Source organism: Acipenser ruthenus, chromosome 12, assembly GCF_902713425.1.
Source record: "Acipenser ruthenus chromosome 12, fAciRut3.2 maternal haplotype, whole genome shotgun sequence".
NCBI classification, from domain to species: domain Eukaryota; kingdom Metazoa; phylum Chordata; class Actinopteri; order Acipenseriformes; family Acipenseridae; genus Acipenser; species Acipenser ruthenus.
The window spans coordinates 8,197,600-8,216,558 of record NC_081200.1 but is presented as its reverse complement, the minus strand read 5'-3'; the positions used below and the strand labels follow the sequence as shown (position 1 = coordinate 8,216,558).

The 18,959-nt window shown below is 35.2% G+C and overlaps 1 protein-coding gene across 1 annotated transcript in view; it reads right to left on the bottom strand.

Annotated features, from left to right (window-relative positions):
• The window catches only part of LOC117416778 (sodium/hydrogen exchanger 9-like), a 67,576-nt gene extending 48,871 nt beyond the window's left edge, over positions 1–18,705 (bottom strand). The window contains exons 1-5 of the mRNA XM_059034203.1: positions 18,365–18,705; positions 17,147–17,349; positions 10,564–10,641; positions 10,058–10,134; positions 4,520–4,635 (exon numbers count right to left, since the gene is read on the bottom strand). Coding sequence (XP_058890186.1) covers positions 4,520–4,635; positions 10,058–10,134; positions 10,564–10,641; positions 17,147–17,349; positions 18,365–18,524 — 634 coding nt within the window. The 5' untranslated portion in view covers positions 18,525–18,705. The remainder of the gene's footprint in view (positions 1–4,519; positions 4,636–10,057; positions 10,135–10,563; positions 10,642–17,146; positions 17,350–18,364) is intronic.
• Between the last annotated feature and the right edge of the window lie 254 nt (positions 18,706–18,959).

The following is an 18,959-nucleotide window of genomic DNA, read 5'->3' as shown; positions in this document are numbered from 1 at the left end:
TTATTTGATTCAGAAACATAATTAAATGAGCTCATTGTTCAGACAATTTCTTGCAAGCAATTCATCAATATATAATGGGCAAATTATAAAGTGAACACACTGCGTCAATTCAAGCTGTCAGTGCCATCAGATGAAAAGTTATGGCATGTTCGTTATACATTTAGATTTGTAGAGCATGAGGAAGCAATTATGCAGTTTAAAAGGCAAGCTGGACGGTGTCCCATGACAATTTGGAAATACAAGAATAAAATATACATTGACTCTAGATGTACAGCAAATATACATCAGTTAATATGTTTAGTGATGCCATAACAGGACAGTACGACAGAGTGAGAGAACATAATGGCTGGAATGGCTTTATTAAAAATTTGTTTAAACTAGCTTATAAATAACTTAGATATTTTTATATTTTTTATCAATTTTGTACTGCTCTTTGTTATAACTGGAACCGTATAGAGGTAAGGTAAATCATCCGCATCCAATTTCTCTTTGTGTACAATACCAGCAGCATTGATCTCCGGTCACTGGCACTAGTAAAAAACTGTTCAAGATCAAATGTAAAAATGAATTGAGTTTACCAAGCAGAAATCCACTCTAGATGCAAAAGGACACACAGCAGAAGAAAAAATACTAGTTAGTCATCGTTAGACAAAATCGACTGTAGTTACAGGACAAATCCAATGGAGAATCAAGAAGTAATGCTCCATTAAAGGCAACACTGTTTGTCTTCTTTGCTTCATGAGCTGCAAGATAACTTGTAATTCAATGCCTCCCACTGCTATGGATAGCAGCCAGAGTGCAGTGGCTTGTTTTGAAGAGTGACAGAATGGCAAGCACATTTCAGGAGGGATAAAGCTTGCATCTGTGTAGTTAAAACATTTGTATTCAAGAGAACTATAGGTAGGGGTCTACTTAAATCGCAGTAAATTTACATATTTTTTCACAGGTAGGTTATGGAATAAAATTAGGATTTCGCAGACCTGTTTAAACATTAAATAAACCTAAGTAGACAATATTTCAGAGCACTATAAAAGCCTAAAAATAGTGGTACTTGTTTCCTTTCTAAAACAGAGCGCTGTCATTTGTTACAGGCAAGCATGCAACATCCCCCAGCAGTTGCTGCCGACATTCTCTGTCTGGTGTGGACTTGCCCATACATTGAGACTGCACGTCTGCATCCACTGAATTGGTTAGAAGTGTAAGGCAAAGCTTTGCCAAGTTATACAGATGTGGAAATAGATTAGAAACAGTCCCAAAACCGGGTTACCCAAGGGCATCTGGCATACTTTAATAAAGGCAATATATGCAGCAAGTTCGTTGTCATGTTATTTGTCCCATCCAATAATTTATTTTATTAATACAGAGTCAAAACAAAGAAAACATGCCTATTTCGGGTCTAAAATTCTAACTGCGTTTAAAAAGTAAGCAGCATGTTGTTTGAAACGAGGTGGCTGTGCTAGATCGTACCTGTAGTTCTGATTTAACTTGTATTCCTGTCGGTTGTAGCCTTTTTGTCTGCGCAGACTTTCCAGTTTGTTTTCTGAAAGCTGTTTATTTTATGTTCGGTTCAGCAGCCTCTGTAGTAGCCTTTCGTTTAATGTGCGATTCTGAAGCTAAATGGCGATCGATCATATTTTCTCTAAAGATATGCAAAACAATTACCTCCATCAGCCAAAATATACTTTGCTTTTTTTGCTTTGTCGTCCATTTCTGGTATTTTATCTCCAATGCTGAAAACTATTAAAGTATATATATATATATATATATATATACACACACACACACATAGTAAATATGGACTGGAGAGGAGGGCCATAGTGGACAATTATTGCCCCGAGGGAAGACTATTATTACAGACAGGGAGCTATAGTATCCAAAGCTGCAGGCTGATGGCATTGCACCCTGGAGGTAACAACAGTCTCCCTGAGGGGCATTTAATTTTCCACTATGAGCTGAGTCTGCAGTACATATTTAATATTTGAGTTAATCAAAATAATAACAGAGGCAAGGTTGGATAGTAAATATTGCTTTATATACTGTAAATCCCTAAATATTGTATTACTGTATGTGTTTTTTGCGTATGATAAAAAAAAAAAAACTAAAAAAAAAAAGAAACTAAACATTTTTGGCACAAATATCTTGGTGCTGTAGATATAATGAAGTAATATATCACTACCAGTGCAACAGATTGCCAACATTTCTGGAGCACAATAGGTTTTATTGGTGTGATTCACCAAATATTTTGGTCACAAATATTTATGGCTTTACAGTATTTTGTTTAAATATAGCTAATACAGCAAAAGTAAAAAAGTAAATAACATAAATAAATAACAGAAAATGTTTTTGAAGTTCATATCGCATAGTTATCAAAGTTTTTTTCTTTCTTTTGTAGTTTTATAATTCATTTTTTGTTAAGTCATAGAATCTGTTTTTTCATTCAGCCATTTTCTTTTGTTTTTAGGAGTGGAGATGAAAAGCGTTCCTTTAAAAAGGGGCAGGACTGACAGCGATGTGAACCAATCACATGTCAAAGGGAGACTATTGCCCAGTGGTTTAAAGATGTTAGGGCAATAGTTAAATCTTTTTGCTCCTATTATGAGGTTTTAACCAATCACAAGCCAGAATTTCCAAGCACTGACATATATTATTATTATTATTCATTTCTTAGCAGACGCCCTTATCCAGGGCGACTTACAATTGTTACAAGATATCACATTATACATTATTTCACATTATACAGTTATCACATTATTTTTACATACAATTGCCCATTTATACAGTTGGGTTTTTACTGGAGCAATCTAGGTAAAGTACCTTGCTCAAGGGTACAACAGCAGTGTCCCCCACTGGGGATTGAACCCACAACCTTCCGGTCAAGAGTCCAGTGCCCTAACCACTACTCCACACTGCTGTCCTATATATCTGAATAACCTTCAAGCCTCAGAATGTTCACAGCATATTGTCTATCTGAAACAAAAACACATTGGAAATGTGAAAAAACACCAACTTATCAAAAGTGCCCAGCTATTTAAAGCAGAGATATCAAAAACACAAGCAAAGTTTCAAGAAACCATTGGGGCAACCTTGCCCAGCACAAAGCAAATAGGCACAACTGTCAAAGCGGTGGGGGTCAAGGTTGCCCCAATTGTTTCTTCTAACTTGTATCAAAAACACAAGCTAAGTTAGAAGAAACAATTGGGGTAATCTTGGCCCCCATTGGTTTTACAGTTGTGCCTATTTGCTTTGTGCTGGGCAAGGTTGCCCCAATGGTTTCTTGAAACTTGGCTTGTGTTTTTGATATCTCTACTTTAAATGGCTGTGCACTTTTGATAACTTGGCGTTTTTTCACATTTCCAATGTGTTTTTGTTTCAGATATACATATGCATGGATAAAAGTGCCTGGGGTTTTCAAAAATCTGCAAAAGAATACATCTGGAGAAAAAGAAGAAGAAGGAGATGAACATTTTTACCTTCCTTTGGCGACTTATTTCTCTTACTGTACGACAGGTATTTACATTTTTTTTTTATTTCACGTAAGAGTGTTGGGAACTACAAATTAAATGTGGAATGGTGCTTTTGGCTGATTTACTTTTGCTGCTCCAATACCCTGAAAACACGTAAAGTACCCATGCTGTATAGATAGTCATCATCACTGGCAGTTCTCACGCTTCGCTGTAACTTGACGCGAGGAACAACCGTTCCTCTCGATTAAACAAGTACAGTTTATGGAAAATAATGTAAATTAAATAGCTGAATTCAGAGATCTACTTCCCTTACATCAAGCTGCTTAGCAATGCAACTTAAATTGGAAAAGTGCAAGTCATTCCGCTGATGGATACATTAAAAAATAAGAACCAGTAAAAAACAAAAATAATAATAATAATTAAAATCACTCAGCAGGGTTATTCTTTGGTAGATCTTTCAACACTTTTATAAACTGTAACTTTATTCAAAGTTACTATTCGTACAGAAATTACAAAATAGTAATGGAAAGGTAAAACATAAGGTTCTGCAACTAGTACTATATTTGGCAATGCTGTACAAGTACCTAAAGAACACAAGAATAGTGTCTGGAATCAAGACTGATAGAATAAATATTGCCCACTAGATTTCCAGTGATTTTCTCTTTGAAGGAAGGTGTACTATTAAACATATATTTCAGTACTGGTATACACTTTATTTCATCAATAACAATGTGTTATAGTTCAGGAAGAAACAGCTAAAAATAACTAAAAATGACGCTTCACTGAGGTAATCTGGGACTAAAATGTACAGATTTCCGCCATCAAATAATGAGTCTTCTAACTCTTTGACTTGACTTAATGTATTAGGTCTGCATGTCTATTGAGACTCTTTATTTGAATTATTTTAACAGGCTTAACCAGATTATTATTCAATGTCATACATTTTCAAGCTTAAAACAATATAGGTAAAATAAAACAAGCACAGGTGACGAAATAACAACTGACAATATGATCAAAAACAAAAACAAAAACGATTCTATATTTATTATTCATACCTGGGTCAGTGGCCGACATCAAAGCCCCAAAGTAGAGACAGTCTGTGAAAAATAAATCCATCCCTTCAGTCTGGCCAAGGTTTGACATGATTTGAACAAAGCCAAACATAATAGCCCTGTTAAAAATGATACATTTAGTTTTTTGGTGTCAGACAGTAAAATCAAACTTGTTTGTAAAAAAGATTTTGTTAAGTGTGTTTAGTGTGACAACATTTACATACAACCTTGGCTTGTGACTCATTTCTACTTAGTGGATATGAATATAATAGGGTGTTGTATGCCATCAGAATTATGTATTGTATACAATATCTTTCTAAGCTGTACAAGATATTATTGTTGCTTCTTGTGGAAATCCACAGTACAAAAATGATTCCCCTTTTCTGGGACTTGATCCCGTTAATATCTAGATGAAATGCTATTACCGATGTTTGTTACAAACAACACTCTAGGGAATCCCAGATTCATCATTTTGGGTGCCAGGAACAGTATTCATATTCTTTCTTCTTGCTCAGAAAAACCAAACATTGAGTGAACAAGTTCCTCTGTGAGTGTTTCAAATAGTATGTGAAAAAACTGACAATGAACAAGTTGCAGGAAACCTTTAGCATCATTTTCACATGAATCAGTTTTCCATTAAATTAATAAGCTGAAATCAAAGCTTGACACTGGATGTGCACTTGAAACACTCTATGCTTGATGGAATTTAATACAATCAGCAAGGCATTTAGACCCTTTGGTCTTCTTGTATTAGATGTGCACTAACCAAAGCACGGGGTGACACGTTTTTTATTTAATTTTAAAATTAGAAAAAAATTATCTTGATGATAATTTGACAAGAAATTGCTTTCTATGTAATGGAAGAACAGTCCCAATACATCAGTTACAAGCACTACTACTATGAAATAAATTACATTTCATATACAAAGAGGTCCATAAGCAATCTTCCAAGCCTCTAGTACAATTTAAATCTAATTTCTATGTTAATTCAAGTTCTGTTACATTACTGAAAAAACTTTTTATATCCCACAATAAATTGTATACTATGTACAGCATGGGCTACTATAATTCCATTTCAAACATTGAGGCATTGAGTTTGTTAACATTTCAATGAAGTGGTAAAAACCCTTCCAAAATTCTCAGTCCAATCAACAGTGTAAACTTGAAATGAAGCAAAACAACAATACAGCTTGCAGTGAAATTTAACTTATAATTGGTAGAGTCTGTCCTGCTATATCTCACAGCATGCCCAGTACACAAGGTCAAATGCAATTTATTTATTACTTTGAAAGCATACTATATGTTTTGTCGGGTTCTTGTGTTTTATACCAGAATGCCTGGTAAGTGTACCCCCAGGAGCATAATGTTTCAAGAACACATTAAAATGAATTTGTACTGTAGGATATGGTATTAGAATATGTGGATTAAGCAATTTACTTATACTGTCTATTCCTTAAAGAAAAAAAAAACAAATATGAATAATCAGGTCCACCACATTTTCTCTTGCTAAAAATACTGATCAAACCTAATATGGACAGGTTCTACACAAATGCATTCGGTAGCAAGTTGATTAATTTAATTAGTTGCATATCTGCAAACAAGACGTCACTTTATTGCATGGCTTCATATGAAAGCGTGTACTGTACAAAATTGTAAAACAAAACTGGAAGCTTTTTTTTCTGGGAACATTAACAAACCAAGTCCTATTTCCTGCCTAAATCCCAATTCATGAGAAGAAAAAAAACTTGGTAATTATAGTTTTTTTTTTTTTTAATTCCAGCACAAGTGTGATTTTAAAATAATAAAATATATTCTGTAACCTTTTAATTAAGCAATGTAAACACACACATCTACCCACACAGACACTGCTAGCATTTTAACAGATAATCTTGTCCCAGTGCAACACACACACAAATTGGTTGTTTACAGCTGTGTTGAAATAAACTGAACTACAGATTAAAAGGTAAAAAATAAATAAAGCTAAATACAATTATATGTTGGTTCATCCTGAAAGACTGCTGCTGTTGCAGTTCATTCAACCACTGTTTTCTTTTCAGTCACTTTAGTTTACATCTCATGAGCACCACCTAGTGGGAAAACCCATGAACATAAACACTCCTTTTCTGTAGTACCATATTCTTCTTCTTCTTCATTATATTTTATTTGTGCAATATATTACCTTCATGGAATCTGTGCTGCCATTTGAATAGAAAGAGGAACTGAAGCCTGATAGTGCCTTCCACCACCGTGCTGGGAGATTGTTTCAGTTCCTTTTCAAAGGGAAGACTGCCCCCTGCTGAGTCATTTAGGACATCACGTCCAGAAGCACTAGCTATTTAATGGAGGACTCCTAGCAGCATTGTAAACCCATCCCTTATCTCCTGAGTATATATATATATTATATATATATATATTTAGACAGGCGCACAGATAGAATCAGCCCTTTTTAACAGAGACGGATTGCTGTGCCTCAGCAGTACCAATGTAAGGCAGACTTGTGATGTATACTTATGTTCACAAGGGATTATCCAAACGCAGCCTGCACAAAATCAAAGTTCATATGACGCAGATAGTTGGTTAAATTAATTGATCATAAAAATATCTGTATTATGTAAATGTATCCTTACTTTGATTTCTATTAAATACTATTCTGTATTTATAATTCATACAGAAGTACAGCATGGTTTGTATTATGTTAGTATTCAAATCAGGATTAGTATAGAGCATTACAAAGTGAATATTTCAACATTTCCTTCTGGAAAAGAAAAAAATCCTTTTATCGCATAGTGATTAAACAGAATATGCCTCATGAATATTATTACAGATGATAGGATGTGGTTTAAAATGTAGAGATTCCTTACATATTTCCATCTTTTTTCTGTGAAAATTAGTATTTGTACCACCTGCATATCCCTATACTCAGTGGGTTCCCTGACAAGTTTAAAGCAGATTGCTGGAGCAGGATATTGTGATAAATGTATGACAATTATATCAAGTTTACTGCCTACATTTTCTGTTGGGAAAAATGTGGTGGGAATCTGCAGTAAAATGTATGCATGGATACAATAGCATCTATCCACTGAGCACCTACAATCAGTTTGTCAAATCAGCAATCTTGCTCATGGTTACTCGCATTGGAACTTAAAACGTGGATGCCATTTGCAGATTGAATCCAGATTACTGCACAAATCAGATCATGAATACAACATTGGAGTATAAAATATACTTGTGTGTCCACAGATCTCAAGGTTAAATGACTGCACATCTGTATTCCTTACTGTGCAAAACAATACAGGTCCAAGTCTCAATCTTTGCTATGGGTGACAGATTTTAAACTAGAGCAAGACTTTTAACTGAAACATCAGTGTCTGATTTTGCTAGGTTTTTAACACAAATTGCTTTCATGATAAAGGTACATTTTTCTTTTGCCCCAAACATGTGAGGAATGATTCTACTGGAGGAAAAAAATAAAGACATGAGCAGTAAAAAATAATATTTCATAGGATCCACAGGGAAAAGGTTAGGTTCCCCTGGTAATTATGAAACTGATTTATTAGTCCTGCTAGTTAGGCTACCTAGAAACTGTCTGAATCCTGTCTGATCAGAAACTAAATCTCCTCACATGGAAAGAATTCAGGCTGTGTTTGGATAATCCCTTGTGAACATAAGTATACATCACAAGTCTGCCCTACTACATTGGTACTGCTGAGGCACAGCAATCCGTCTCTGTTAAAAAGGGCTGACTCTGTATCTGTGCGCCTGTCTAAAAAGTAAAACAAATCTTTAAATCTTAGTGCTTTTTATTATTCATTATACAACATTTGTACAGGTTCAATTGTTAGATTAAATTTATTAAAAAGGTTTAATAGTATTTCCAAGCTTTTATGTGTATCTACTAGTTCTCTGCAATAGCTGGCTATGATTTGACAGCCTAGTGTTTTCAGTCACTTGCACCTGTAGTCTTATGCACACACTGCAATACACTTTACTGATGTCCTTCTGGCTATCTGTCATTAACAACTGTCTTCTATATTGTACTTTGTTCTGTGCTGTATTATTTCTCACTAGTGAGGATTTTCAATATTATTATATAGTCAAGTAACAGACCATCTCGGTACAACAGGAGTGACAACGGATTGTTTTTTCCTCGTGAATAAATCGTCTGCCTGGCCCTCTCTCACCTATGGTACTGCAACTACCAACAGGTTATGGATTTCGCAAAATCCTTATTGTTCTTTTAATTCATACAGTAAATCTCATAAATTAAATTAACATGTAAGAAAACCAATACGGTCTGTAAGTGCGTCACTGTGTATTATTATGACTAATTTATTGTAGTCTTACCAAGTGTGGGAGTATGCGCTGGCAATCTATGCAAAGGCTTTCTGCATATGTCCTGTTTTATTAAACTTTACATAACATAAATGCTGGCACCCTAATCTATATAAGAAACTAGGACGTCTTTATGCCTCCTTCAGTCTGGATCTTAACTCTTACAGGAAACAGTCTGAAACACTACACAGTTTTTTGCTGTCAGATTCTCGACAGTATCCACAGAGGACCAAATATATTTCTTAAACTAAACACCTGGAAGCCATGAAATAAAAGCTAGAACAATTAAATGGCGGCTGGAAGTACTGGGAATGTTTTTGGATACAGTGGATTGGTTTATTGGAAATTCAAGCAACGGTGGTCCTGCAATTTATTGAAATGTGTTTATGTTAGAGTTCTGTTTCCTTGCATTATTATTATTATTATTATTATTATTATTATTATTATTATTATTATTATTATTATTATTATTATTATTATTTTCTACTGTGAATACCACTTATTGTGATACCAGTAAATGTTATAGTCTTTGAGCATTGTGTTTTAAAATTGTATAACAGAATTCAGAAGTCAGGGGAACAGTGGAGCCAAGTGGTAAGTGCAGGGACTAGCATGGGATAGAGAACCACACACTTAAAAGCTGGAATAAATGGTGAAATTCGTAGCACCGCCAGATTTTATATATATATATTATATATATATATATATATATATATATATATATATATATATATATATATATATTATAGTGTATCTTAACTTGAAGTTAATTACGGATGACATATTTCTACATATGTACTTTAACTTAATCATAAATTGTAATGTAAAAGTTATAAGAAAGTCAAGCAGTCAATGCTTAGCCTAGTGCCTTATTGAATAGAGCTCATTCTCAAAACAATTAGTTTATAGTAACTGGGTTTTTTTTTGGTTTTTTTTTAACGAAACAGTCCTGCATGATTGCTAAAAGTTGGGTTAAATACAAGATTGATAATGATGCATGGAACTTCACCCAATACAATACACCCAATATCTAGCACCACCAGTAGACATACATATTAGTGAATTAGCAGGTTTACTCTTTGGAGTGGTTATCTTTCCTAAACTCATATACAGATCTGCCATGTTATTTTAGTTAATATTTAAATTCTAGTAAATTACATGTCGATTTGCATTTTTGTACTCTTATCAGTGTGAATAGTGAATACTCACCCAATGACAATGCAAGAGATGACTGTCCCGAAAAAGGCATATGTTAACACTGACCCAAAGTTATGAAAGAAGGGCCTCTGTAAAAATAAAAAACAGTGTAACGATGAACTTACACGGAATTCAGTAGGCTCAGACTACACAAACATCAATCAAAACCTGTAGTTCACTCTGGGGATGACAGGTTCTCCCGCTAAATTGGCATGTTCCTAGAGAGAAGGGGCTGGAGAAGCCATTAGTCCCTGTGCAACTCTGCCAGTGCCTGCTTCTAATTAGCAACCAGCAGTGACAATGAATAAGACATCGCCTCTCGCTCTTCATACACAATCATTGCAGTGGTAACAGAGGGAAGTGACCCCAAGGAGCATACACTACTGATGAAACTTGCTAGGGAGCCTTGGAAATCACATGCAAGACCTTCAACCAGCATGCAAGTGTAGAGGGCCACTGAAACCAGAAAAAAGCTATTAAACAACCAAACACAGGAACAAAAAAAAGAGTTATCTTACCTTGTCTAAACTATATGCTGCATTAAATATTATTGGCGGTAATAAAATATTGAAGAACACTTCTGGGTCAAATGTCAACTGCCGAGAGAGAAAAGAGGAATGGTCTGCATTATTATTATTATTATTATTATTATTATTATTATTATTAGCATCATCTTCATAGGTAACAGTCACAAATCTTCCTCTTAGGTTAAACAGTTCTTTAAATAATGACAATAAAAGAATAAACTGTCTCTAGAACTTTAAAAAGCTGTAATGAACTGAAGATTTGATTTAATTAATCAATTATTCCTTTATAAAACACCGTTAGCTTTGTGAATAGGGGCCCATTCTTTACATTTATAGTAAAAAGGATATAGAGATACATGTTATACACCGTATTGTATTTGCAATGTAATTTCACAGTTTACTGTCATGCTTATACAGTACTGTACCACTACATTACAATGGTTAACTGTGTGTTATTTTTCAATGCTTTGTGTTTTACCATTGTGATTTTACCATGCCTTGCTACATTTTTCTATACTCTGGAAATATTCGACAGCTTTTGCAAGCAGTTGTTTAGTAGTGAATATCAACTAAAACAGACCATTACCATAATCACAAAACATCAGGGACCAGAACATTACAGAGCATTATAATATTGATTTATGTGACTGTGACAGAGAGCGAGTGAATCCAAGTCATAAATCTCCTTCCCGATCTGCAAGGGCACTATAACAGGAACAGTGTTTTCCCCGGACTGGATGGGTTGGCAATTCATTCCAGGGAAAGACGGAAGTCGGACATCCAGAAAGAGAGTGCCTTAATGTAGGAGGCGAAATGGCAATCGCGGATGGGAGGAAAAGCGATTGCACTCGCTACCGAAGGGGGCGTGACTGAGGGTATGTCAGGGGATGTGGCGAAACGATCTGTTCCTTTGTTATGGTTGTGAAAAGACTTGTAAGGGACGGTACAAGTAAAAAGTAACTGTGAATGTTTTTGTGTTGTATCTGTCTGTCTATTAATTGTCACATTTGTAATTTATAGAAAAATCTGGGAGCTGTCGCTATTAGCCAGCATCAAACTCGGACTACACTGCACTACTGTTTCACCACTGCTGTATAATTCACCACTTGCACTAGCAGCACTCACTGTTGGAATTTGTGATCGTGTTTAGTGTGTGTTATTATTTCGGGACTGAACCCCGTGGGTTTTAACTGTGCCATACACATCATTGTGTAGGGCCAGTTATTATTTGCAGCACAATAATGAGCTTTTTTTCACTGTGAACTGTGTTGTGTTTGTTATTACTGAGCACTGCATCACCTCTACACCTGCGCAATGCCTTTAGGAGGCTTATGTACATGCTAATGGCATGGTATGACTGATGCATGCTTTTTATTCTGTTTGTAATAAAGACACATGTACTGTCAAAGCAAAAATATATATATGATGGGTGACAATGGGTTCAAACAATGGTGCTATGCAATATTCTTTTCTATAACACTGCAGAAAAAAATGGATGGGACACTGTTTTGTTGCTATGAATTGGCAAGTAATGAATGAAGCCATTCAAAAATTCAAAGGTGCAATTACAGAAACAGGATATATCTTCAGTTACCAGACAGAATATGAGAAATCTGCTGAGACACGATGAACATAAAAATTTCAAGAAACAATATGTTAAAAACAAAGGTCAGAGGAAGTATGTGATGAATAACAAAAGCAAGCTTGATAAAAAACCCCAGAGGTTTGGATCCATTGAAGTGTGGGAGTTAAAGATTTAGGAAGTCTTTTTATCAATCACACCCCTTTTGTGAATGTAAAGCCTACAAGGCGCAAGATGTTCGGCGCTGCAACTTACTTCCACAGAGTGCAGTAGGTACTGCACTGGAAATGGCAATACAATATTTACCACACCACATACACACATTCCATATTCTTTCAGCTGTTTCCATGGCAACTCAGGGACATCAACATTTACAGCACTGCATTTAAAAAAAATGCATAAGCACAAATGTAGACATAGGAGGAGAATCTACTTACTGAAAAAATACAGTGATTTAGATTGTTTGATCTGAGTTGTTCAAAAGGAAGACAGCTAGTTAAAAAAATAAAAAAAACTTTTGCTTGGTCTTTTCTGGTTGATCAAGCAACAGCTATCTGCCGAATAAAACAGTGTTAGATTTGGGTAAAACATGCTTGGTATAGCAATAAAATAATATTTAGAATGTAAGCATACAAAAAGCATTGTAAGCCTCTCTAAAATCCCTTATAGTGTTATTACAACTACTATATTTGGGTAAATTCTGACTAGATAATATATTATTTGCACTGCAACACTTTTTGTTTTTTAAAAAAATTAAAACTCTCATTGATCTCTACTTAGAGCTGTTGTGTTTAGTTAAAATATTGCAACATAGATGCAACGAACTACTGGGTTTTGCAAATGTCCTTCATGTTATTGACCAGACAGTGTGGCAGAGGAGAACTTCTGCAAGGTCCTGGGCTGACTGGACTAATAAGACAGATGCTGTCTGTCGACAGAGCAGAAACTGAAAAGCAAGAGGAAGATGCCAACAATGCTGTAGTTCTTTCTATAGCAAAAACACATATTGCTGAATTTCTTGGAGCTTCTGTGTGCAAAACTGCTAATGAGACAATCATTAAAGGAAACATTTGATATCTGTCAGTGGCTGACAAATGCTTATATCTGTTGCATTATAAAGGTTTGAAAGAAAATTCTTGCTGCCTTGAAGTCTGGGATCTGAACTAGATAGCTCTTTGGATGTGGGCTTCCTGGAAGGCAAAAAAAAAAAAAAAAAGGACTAATAATACTTCCTCTCCAAATTACAGTATACACAGGCAGATCCCAAATGTACCCATGTGTGTGGTTCCTGGATGCACACCATTTGTACATCAAAGCACATTATCAATAGTTTAGGATTAGAGGAATACCAATATATAGGTATATTGCGATTCATCAGGCAATACAGTAACCGGTATTTGAACAATTAGACCGGTATTTTTGATTAAACTGATTCAGGGAAACTGGAAAATGTTGGCTATTATCTCTCGAGATAATCACTTCCCACGAGAACTCGTAATGCAAGCTGTGCTAACACAAAAGAAAATATGGCAGAAGCACACTGAGAATTTGAGCTGCTTAAATTCTGCAAAGCAAAGTCACATGTGTGGAATCATTTCCTAATAAAATCTAAAAAGTATGGCTGTATAGCATCAAACATTTGGATATTTTTTTACTGTTTTAATCAAGCATTTTTTTTTTCTATTCCTTTCCATTATGAGGTAATCTTCAGTGCAGAACTTCAATCACCACGATGCCCTGTATAGTATATCACGTCCTTCCCCCATCTTTTTTCTGGAGCTCTGCATCCAATAAAATTACGAATTACACAAACGCTCAGTTATTATTTATTCGTCACCAATTTAAGAAATGTATCAGTGCAATTTTGATAGTTTTTACATTTATTTTTAAAGACTATCTGCTGACAGTTCTGTACAATGTAATCTTACACTATATTCTGAATACCTTTTTTTCCCCCTGTACCTACTGCATTTAAAAAAAAAAAAAAAAAAAAAAGCAGCAGTTCTGGTACTGTAAGTTGTGAGAAATAAATAGTTTATAACATTACTTACCAGTATTTTCTTTTTAAATGTATTTTAAACATATTTATGCTTTTGTAATATATATTAAAGGTCAGTTGTTTATTCCAAACCCTGTGTCTCTGAACTGACCAATATATAAAGCAGCTTTAAACCCAAGTTTATGGCCAGTCATAGGATGCACTTTTGAAAAACATGTTTAATATAAAATGGAAATAAATATATTATTTACAATACAAATTTTAAAATTACATTTAAAAACAATGTTTTTAGAGAATTTTAAATAGCTTCCAAAACAGCACTGTTTTTCTATTTTTCAAATTGGGAGCACATGCACATACTTCAGAGGATCCAACAAAAACGAGCTACTGGGCATTTCATTTAATTTATCATATTACATTCTACATATTACTACATATTTAGATTTATTTTTGTAGCAAAAAATCAGCATCATTCAGCGTTGAATTCCAATATGTATCACAATATATCGCAATATTGTCTTAAGTATTGCAATACAGATCCTCAGTTCCAATACCCACCCCTACTATTAATGCACAGTAAAGGTGGGAACCTATTTAAATAACAAGACAGCCGCAGATAAAACCATTATTAACATCTTTAATTACATATTGGTGATTTAATATAGGAAATACACTCTGGATTAATCACAGTGCTCAGTATATACTCCCTACTGTATGATGTCACCTTTAACTAGTCTGACATGCGGTTGATTTGAAGACAGGTAGACAACCTTGATCAAATGCTTCTCTGACTTTACGCAGTCCACTCACTTTTTTGGAAGGGTGGACACAGTCCACCCACTATTTTTGCTGAAACAGCATTTTTCACAGTCCATCTTCATTGTTATTTATCTTGAATAGCCTATGTGATTTCTCCTTAATACTTAATCCTTTAATGTTCCTGACGCAACTTTCCCTTTTAATGCGTCTGCATGGTTTTTTAAAAAGCGAATACATATTTTAAAGAATGTTATCATACAATAATAACATCCAATAATATATTTCTTTACATGCAAATGAACCTTTTCCCATCCAACTAGCAGTATGATGTTTCATGGAACAAAGCTCCCCAATTAATATCTTTATCTTTTTAGGTGTAAAATTGACTGCACTGGCACTGTAAATGTGATAAAATCCCCAGGGGCTTTGCCCCTAGACCCCACTGGGGTAGCCTGATAGACCCCAGACCCCTTGTGGATAGGAAAATATGCAACTGTTGGTCCACATTGCGTGACCCTAGAGTCCACTCACTATTTTCTGTGGGAGTCTAATGCTGACTGTAATGTCTTTTTTATATCATTATATTGAAAAATATATATATATATATATATATATATATATATATATATATATATATATATATATATATATATATATATATTTTTTTTTTTTTTCTTAGCAGACACCCTTATCCAGGGTGACTTACAATTATTACAAGATATCACATTATTTTTACATACAATTACCCATTTATACAGTTGGGTTTTTACTGGAGCAATCTAGGTAAAGTACCTTGCTCAAGAGTACAGCAGTGTCTCCACCTGGGATTGAACCCACAAGCCTCCAGTCAAGAGTCCACAGCCCTAACCACTACTCCACATATATACTGTTAGTAATCTACCACAAGGTGCAAGACAATATCGCTACATATAACATTTGCAATAAAGATTAAATATCTAGCAAGTAATAAAAGAATAAGCAAATTGCCTTACTGTGCTTTTTTAGTAATGGTATAACAATGGGATTCTGAAGTGCTCTAGCTCCTAATTACCTCCTAAACCAAATGGCAGTAAAAGTAAATCAGACTGCACATTTTAGTATCCTATTCCCAACAGTGCTGCATTTAATGGAATCACTATTGCAATGAAATCCTTATCTTTCAAAGTAATACCCATCTGGAATGCTTGCTTAATGATTTTTATGCCTTCTTGGACACAAAGGCACTCTGCAAGGTCTTTTAAAACCTCTCAACTGGAATATGAATGTGACTTCTCTATTCCATGCAGATGAGCAGCCTGTGTTATTAAGAAGTGCACAGTCTGTCCTAAGGGAATAGCGAGGTTCATTTTCTCAGACACCCTGCTACAATTGTAATTAATAAATGAAGCATGCCTACTACAGCAAAGCAATTGTTAAGATAAATCATAGTAGTGTGCCATGTTATACAATATATATCATGAGAAGAGCAAAAGCCAACACTAATTAAACATTTCCATCTACAATAATGACACATGCACAGTAATCATCGTGGTTAATAAAGTCTAACAATATCTGGCTTCCAGATACATTTTTTTTTTTTATTAGCAGTATTATTTGCGGTTGGTTTATATTTATTAAAAAATAAAACACAGAGCAAACCAGGCTCACACTACTCATTTCATTTCAAGACACCTTGTAAAAACAGGCGTTGGCTTTGCAGGTCAGCTTCCTCTTGCAGAGATAAAAATTATAACTACATGATAAACAGGATGCCAGAGGTTTACACAGCACCACAGTGCAAGCTTCAGTCAATCAGTCAATGGAGCCATTTTAACCATTTCTTCTTTATCAAAACAGATGTAACATTTGTTGTCAGAATTCCCTGAATCCTACCTGATACATTTTATATAATACTGTTGCTAGGGCTGTGTTGTGTTGATCTAAATATGAGATCTGAAGCTATTCAAATCATTAATAATTCCAATAGTGCACATGAGTCTCTTTATTGCATATCCTGTCAGTAAATATATGTTTGGAAGTCGTATTTTGTGCTCAAGCTCAACTGTGCTCAAGAAGCACTGCATAGGTTTACACATAAACTGAGAATGGGAAAGGATGTCAAGATGGGCCAAATATCTGCATACTCAAAACTAGGGTGCAGATCTAGGAATAATCACAGGTACATCCTAAAAAGAAAAACAATATGCAATAACTATGTTAGTTGTTGTGAACATTAGCTACTGTGAACATCCTACCTTTCGGAGCATCTTATTTCCCTGATGAGCTTTGACGTTGTCGTTGGCGACCTCTCCTATGTACTGATACTCAAACACTTGATCTGACAGGTTAACCATCAGTGTTGCAGGAGTGGTTTGGAGGTTCCAGCAGCTAAATATCAGAGTACTTTGAGGGAGTGAAGGTGGGGTTCCATATCGTAAAACTGCGCCCATTATTAACCCTAAAAAGAAAATATATTTTGGAAAATGGTGGTAAAACACTAGTACTGGCCTAAAAATTATGTAAAAAAAATAATGAAATAAAGTGCTAACCCAACGTAATAATTGAGCAAATTTTGTAAGAATCATATTTCGTGGACAGCTCTGGGTCAAATGGAACCCAAGTAACATTTGTAAAAAGATGAACATGCCTATAGTTTTACAACTTTTCCTAGTTCGACCACAAACGGTATGCTGTGCTTCCTCTACATCAGGCATTCACAAACTTTATTTTACCTGAGGCCCACCTGTTCACAGCTGCATCAGGCACTGCAGCCCACTATTAACACTTCTTAAGAATTACAAATTTAAAAAAAAATGATTGTAAAACGCTGACACCTTAGCACAGCATTGATACAGGTTCCCTTCCACATTGTTCACACCTGTTGTTCCAGACCAGAGGCACGCTTTATTCAGACATTTTCATTATTTATCTCTCAAGGGTTTCTTACGGTTACTGTATTCTTTGCTTATCTGTATTGGCTATACAAATGTATATCTATCTCCATATATTAATGGGAGCAAAACAATATTCTGCACGTGAAGTAAGGAAGCGGTGCTCTTGCTGCCCAGTGGGTCGGCGCTCCCTACGACCCCGCAACACACCCCTGGTTTCATTGATAACATAATGTTAAATAAAATATCTCAATTATGTTCGTTTTTTTTTATGTCTCAATACTTACATTATTTTGTCATAGCTGTACATTGGCCCCGTGGTTTCATAACATGCACTGTACGACAGCTTATGTGGATACGGTATTTATTCTATGTAGAAATCGAATTTAGCGAATTTGCATACTTTACAGTGTTAATTGATAAAAAAAGGTAAATAAATTAATAGCTCGATATAAGAAAAAGAGCAGCATCAGCTACCAGTTAAACTAACAGGAAGAATAACTTTGCAGGGAAGTTAAACAACTGTCTTGAAAGTATTAAGGGGGGGGGAGTTTAACATCTTCTCAGTGCACTTTTACTTACCATACAACATTGCTCCACCGGTTTCATGCAAAAGTCTAACTCTGCGTTGTCTAAACAACCAAATAGTCATTATTGTAAGGGTCAGCAAAACATTAAATATAAGCAAATCCGCGGTTTCCCGGCGATGGATGTGATCTTCAGGATTTATCAGTCTTTCCATTTTGGAAAATAAATATTAGTAAAAAATGTAAACATTTACAACATGTGACTTAGTAATGTGAAATTATAATTGCCAGTCCTAATCACCAAGAGAGGCCCTGCATTTCAGCCAACAGTTACTAGGGAAGAAGACGGAGGCAGCATGCAGCACGGAACTCTGGGAATTCCAGTCCAACGCGCATCACCGACCTGTTTACTATGGGGTGTTAGAACTACAATTCCCAAGAAAATAGCTGAACACGTTGAACGGTGTGTGAACGAAGAGTGCGATACTTCAGTTTGGAACTTGTCTGCTTGCATGCTTGACATTTAAATCGTTTTAATGTAAGATATTGCTTAAAGCCCCTTTCACACTGGCATGCTCTACCCGTGTCAGGACCAGGTGACATGCAGGTCTGGTACTTCACACTGCTTTTGATAAAGCAGGGTTGACCTG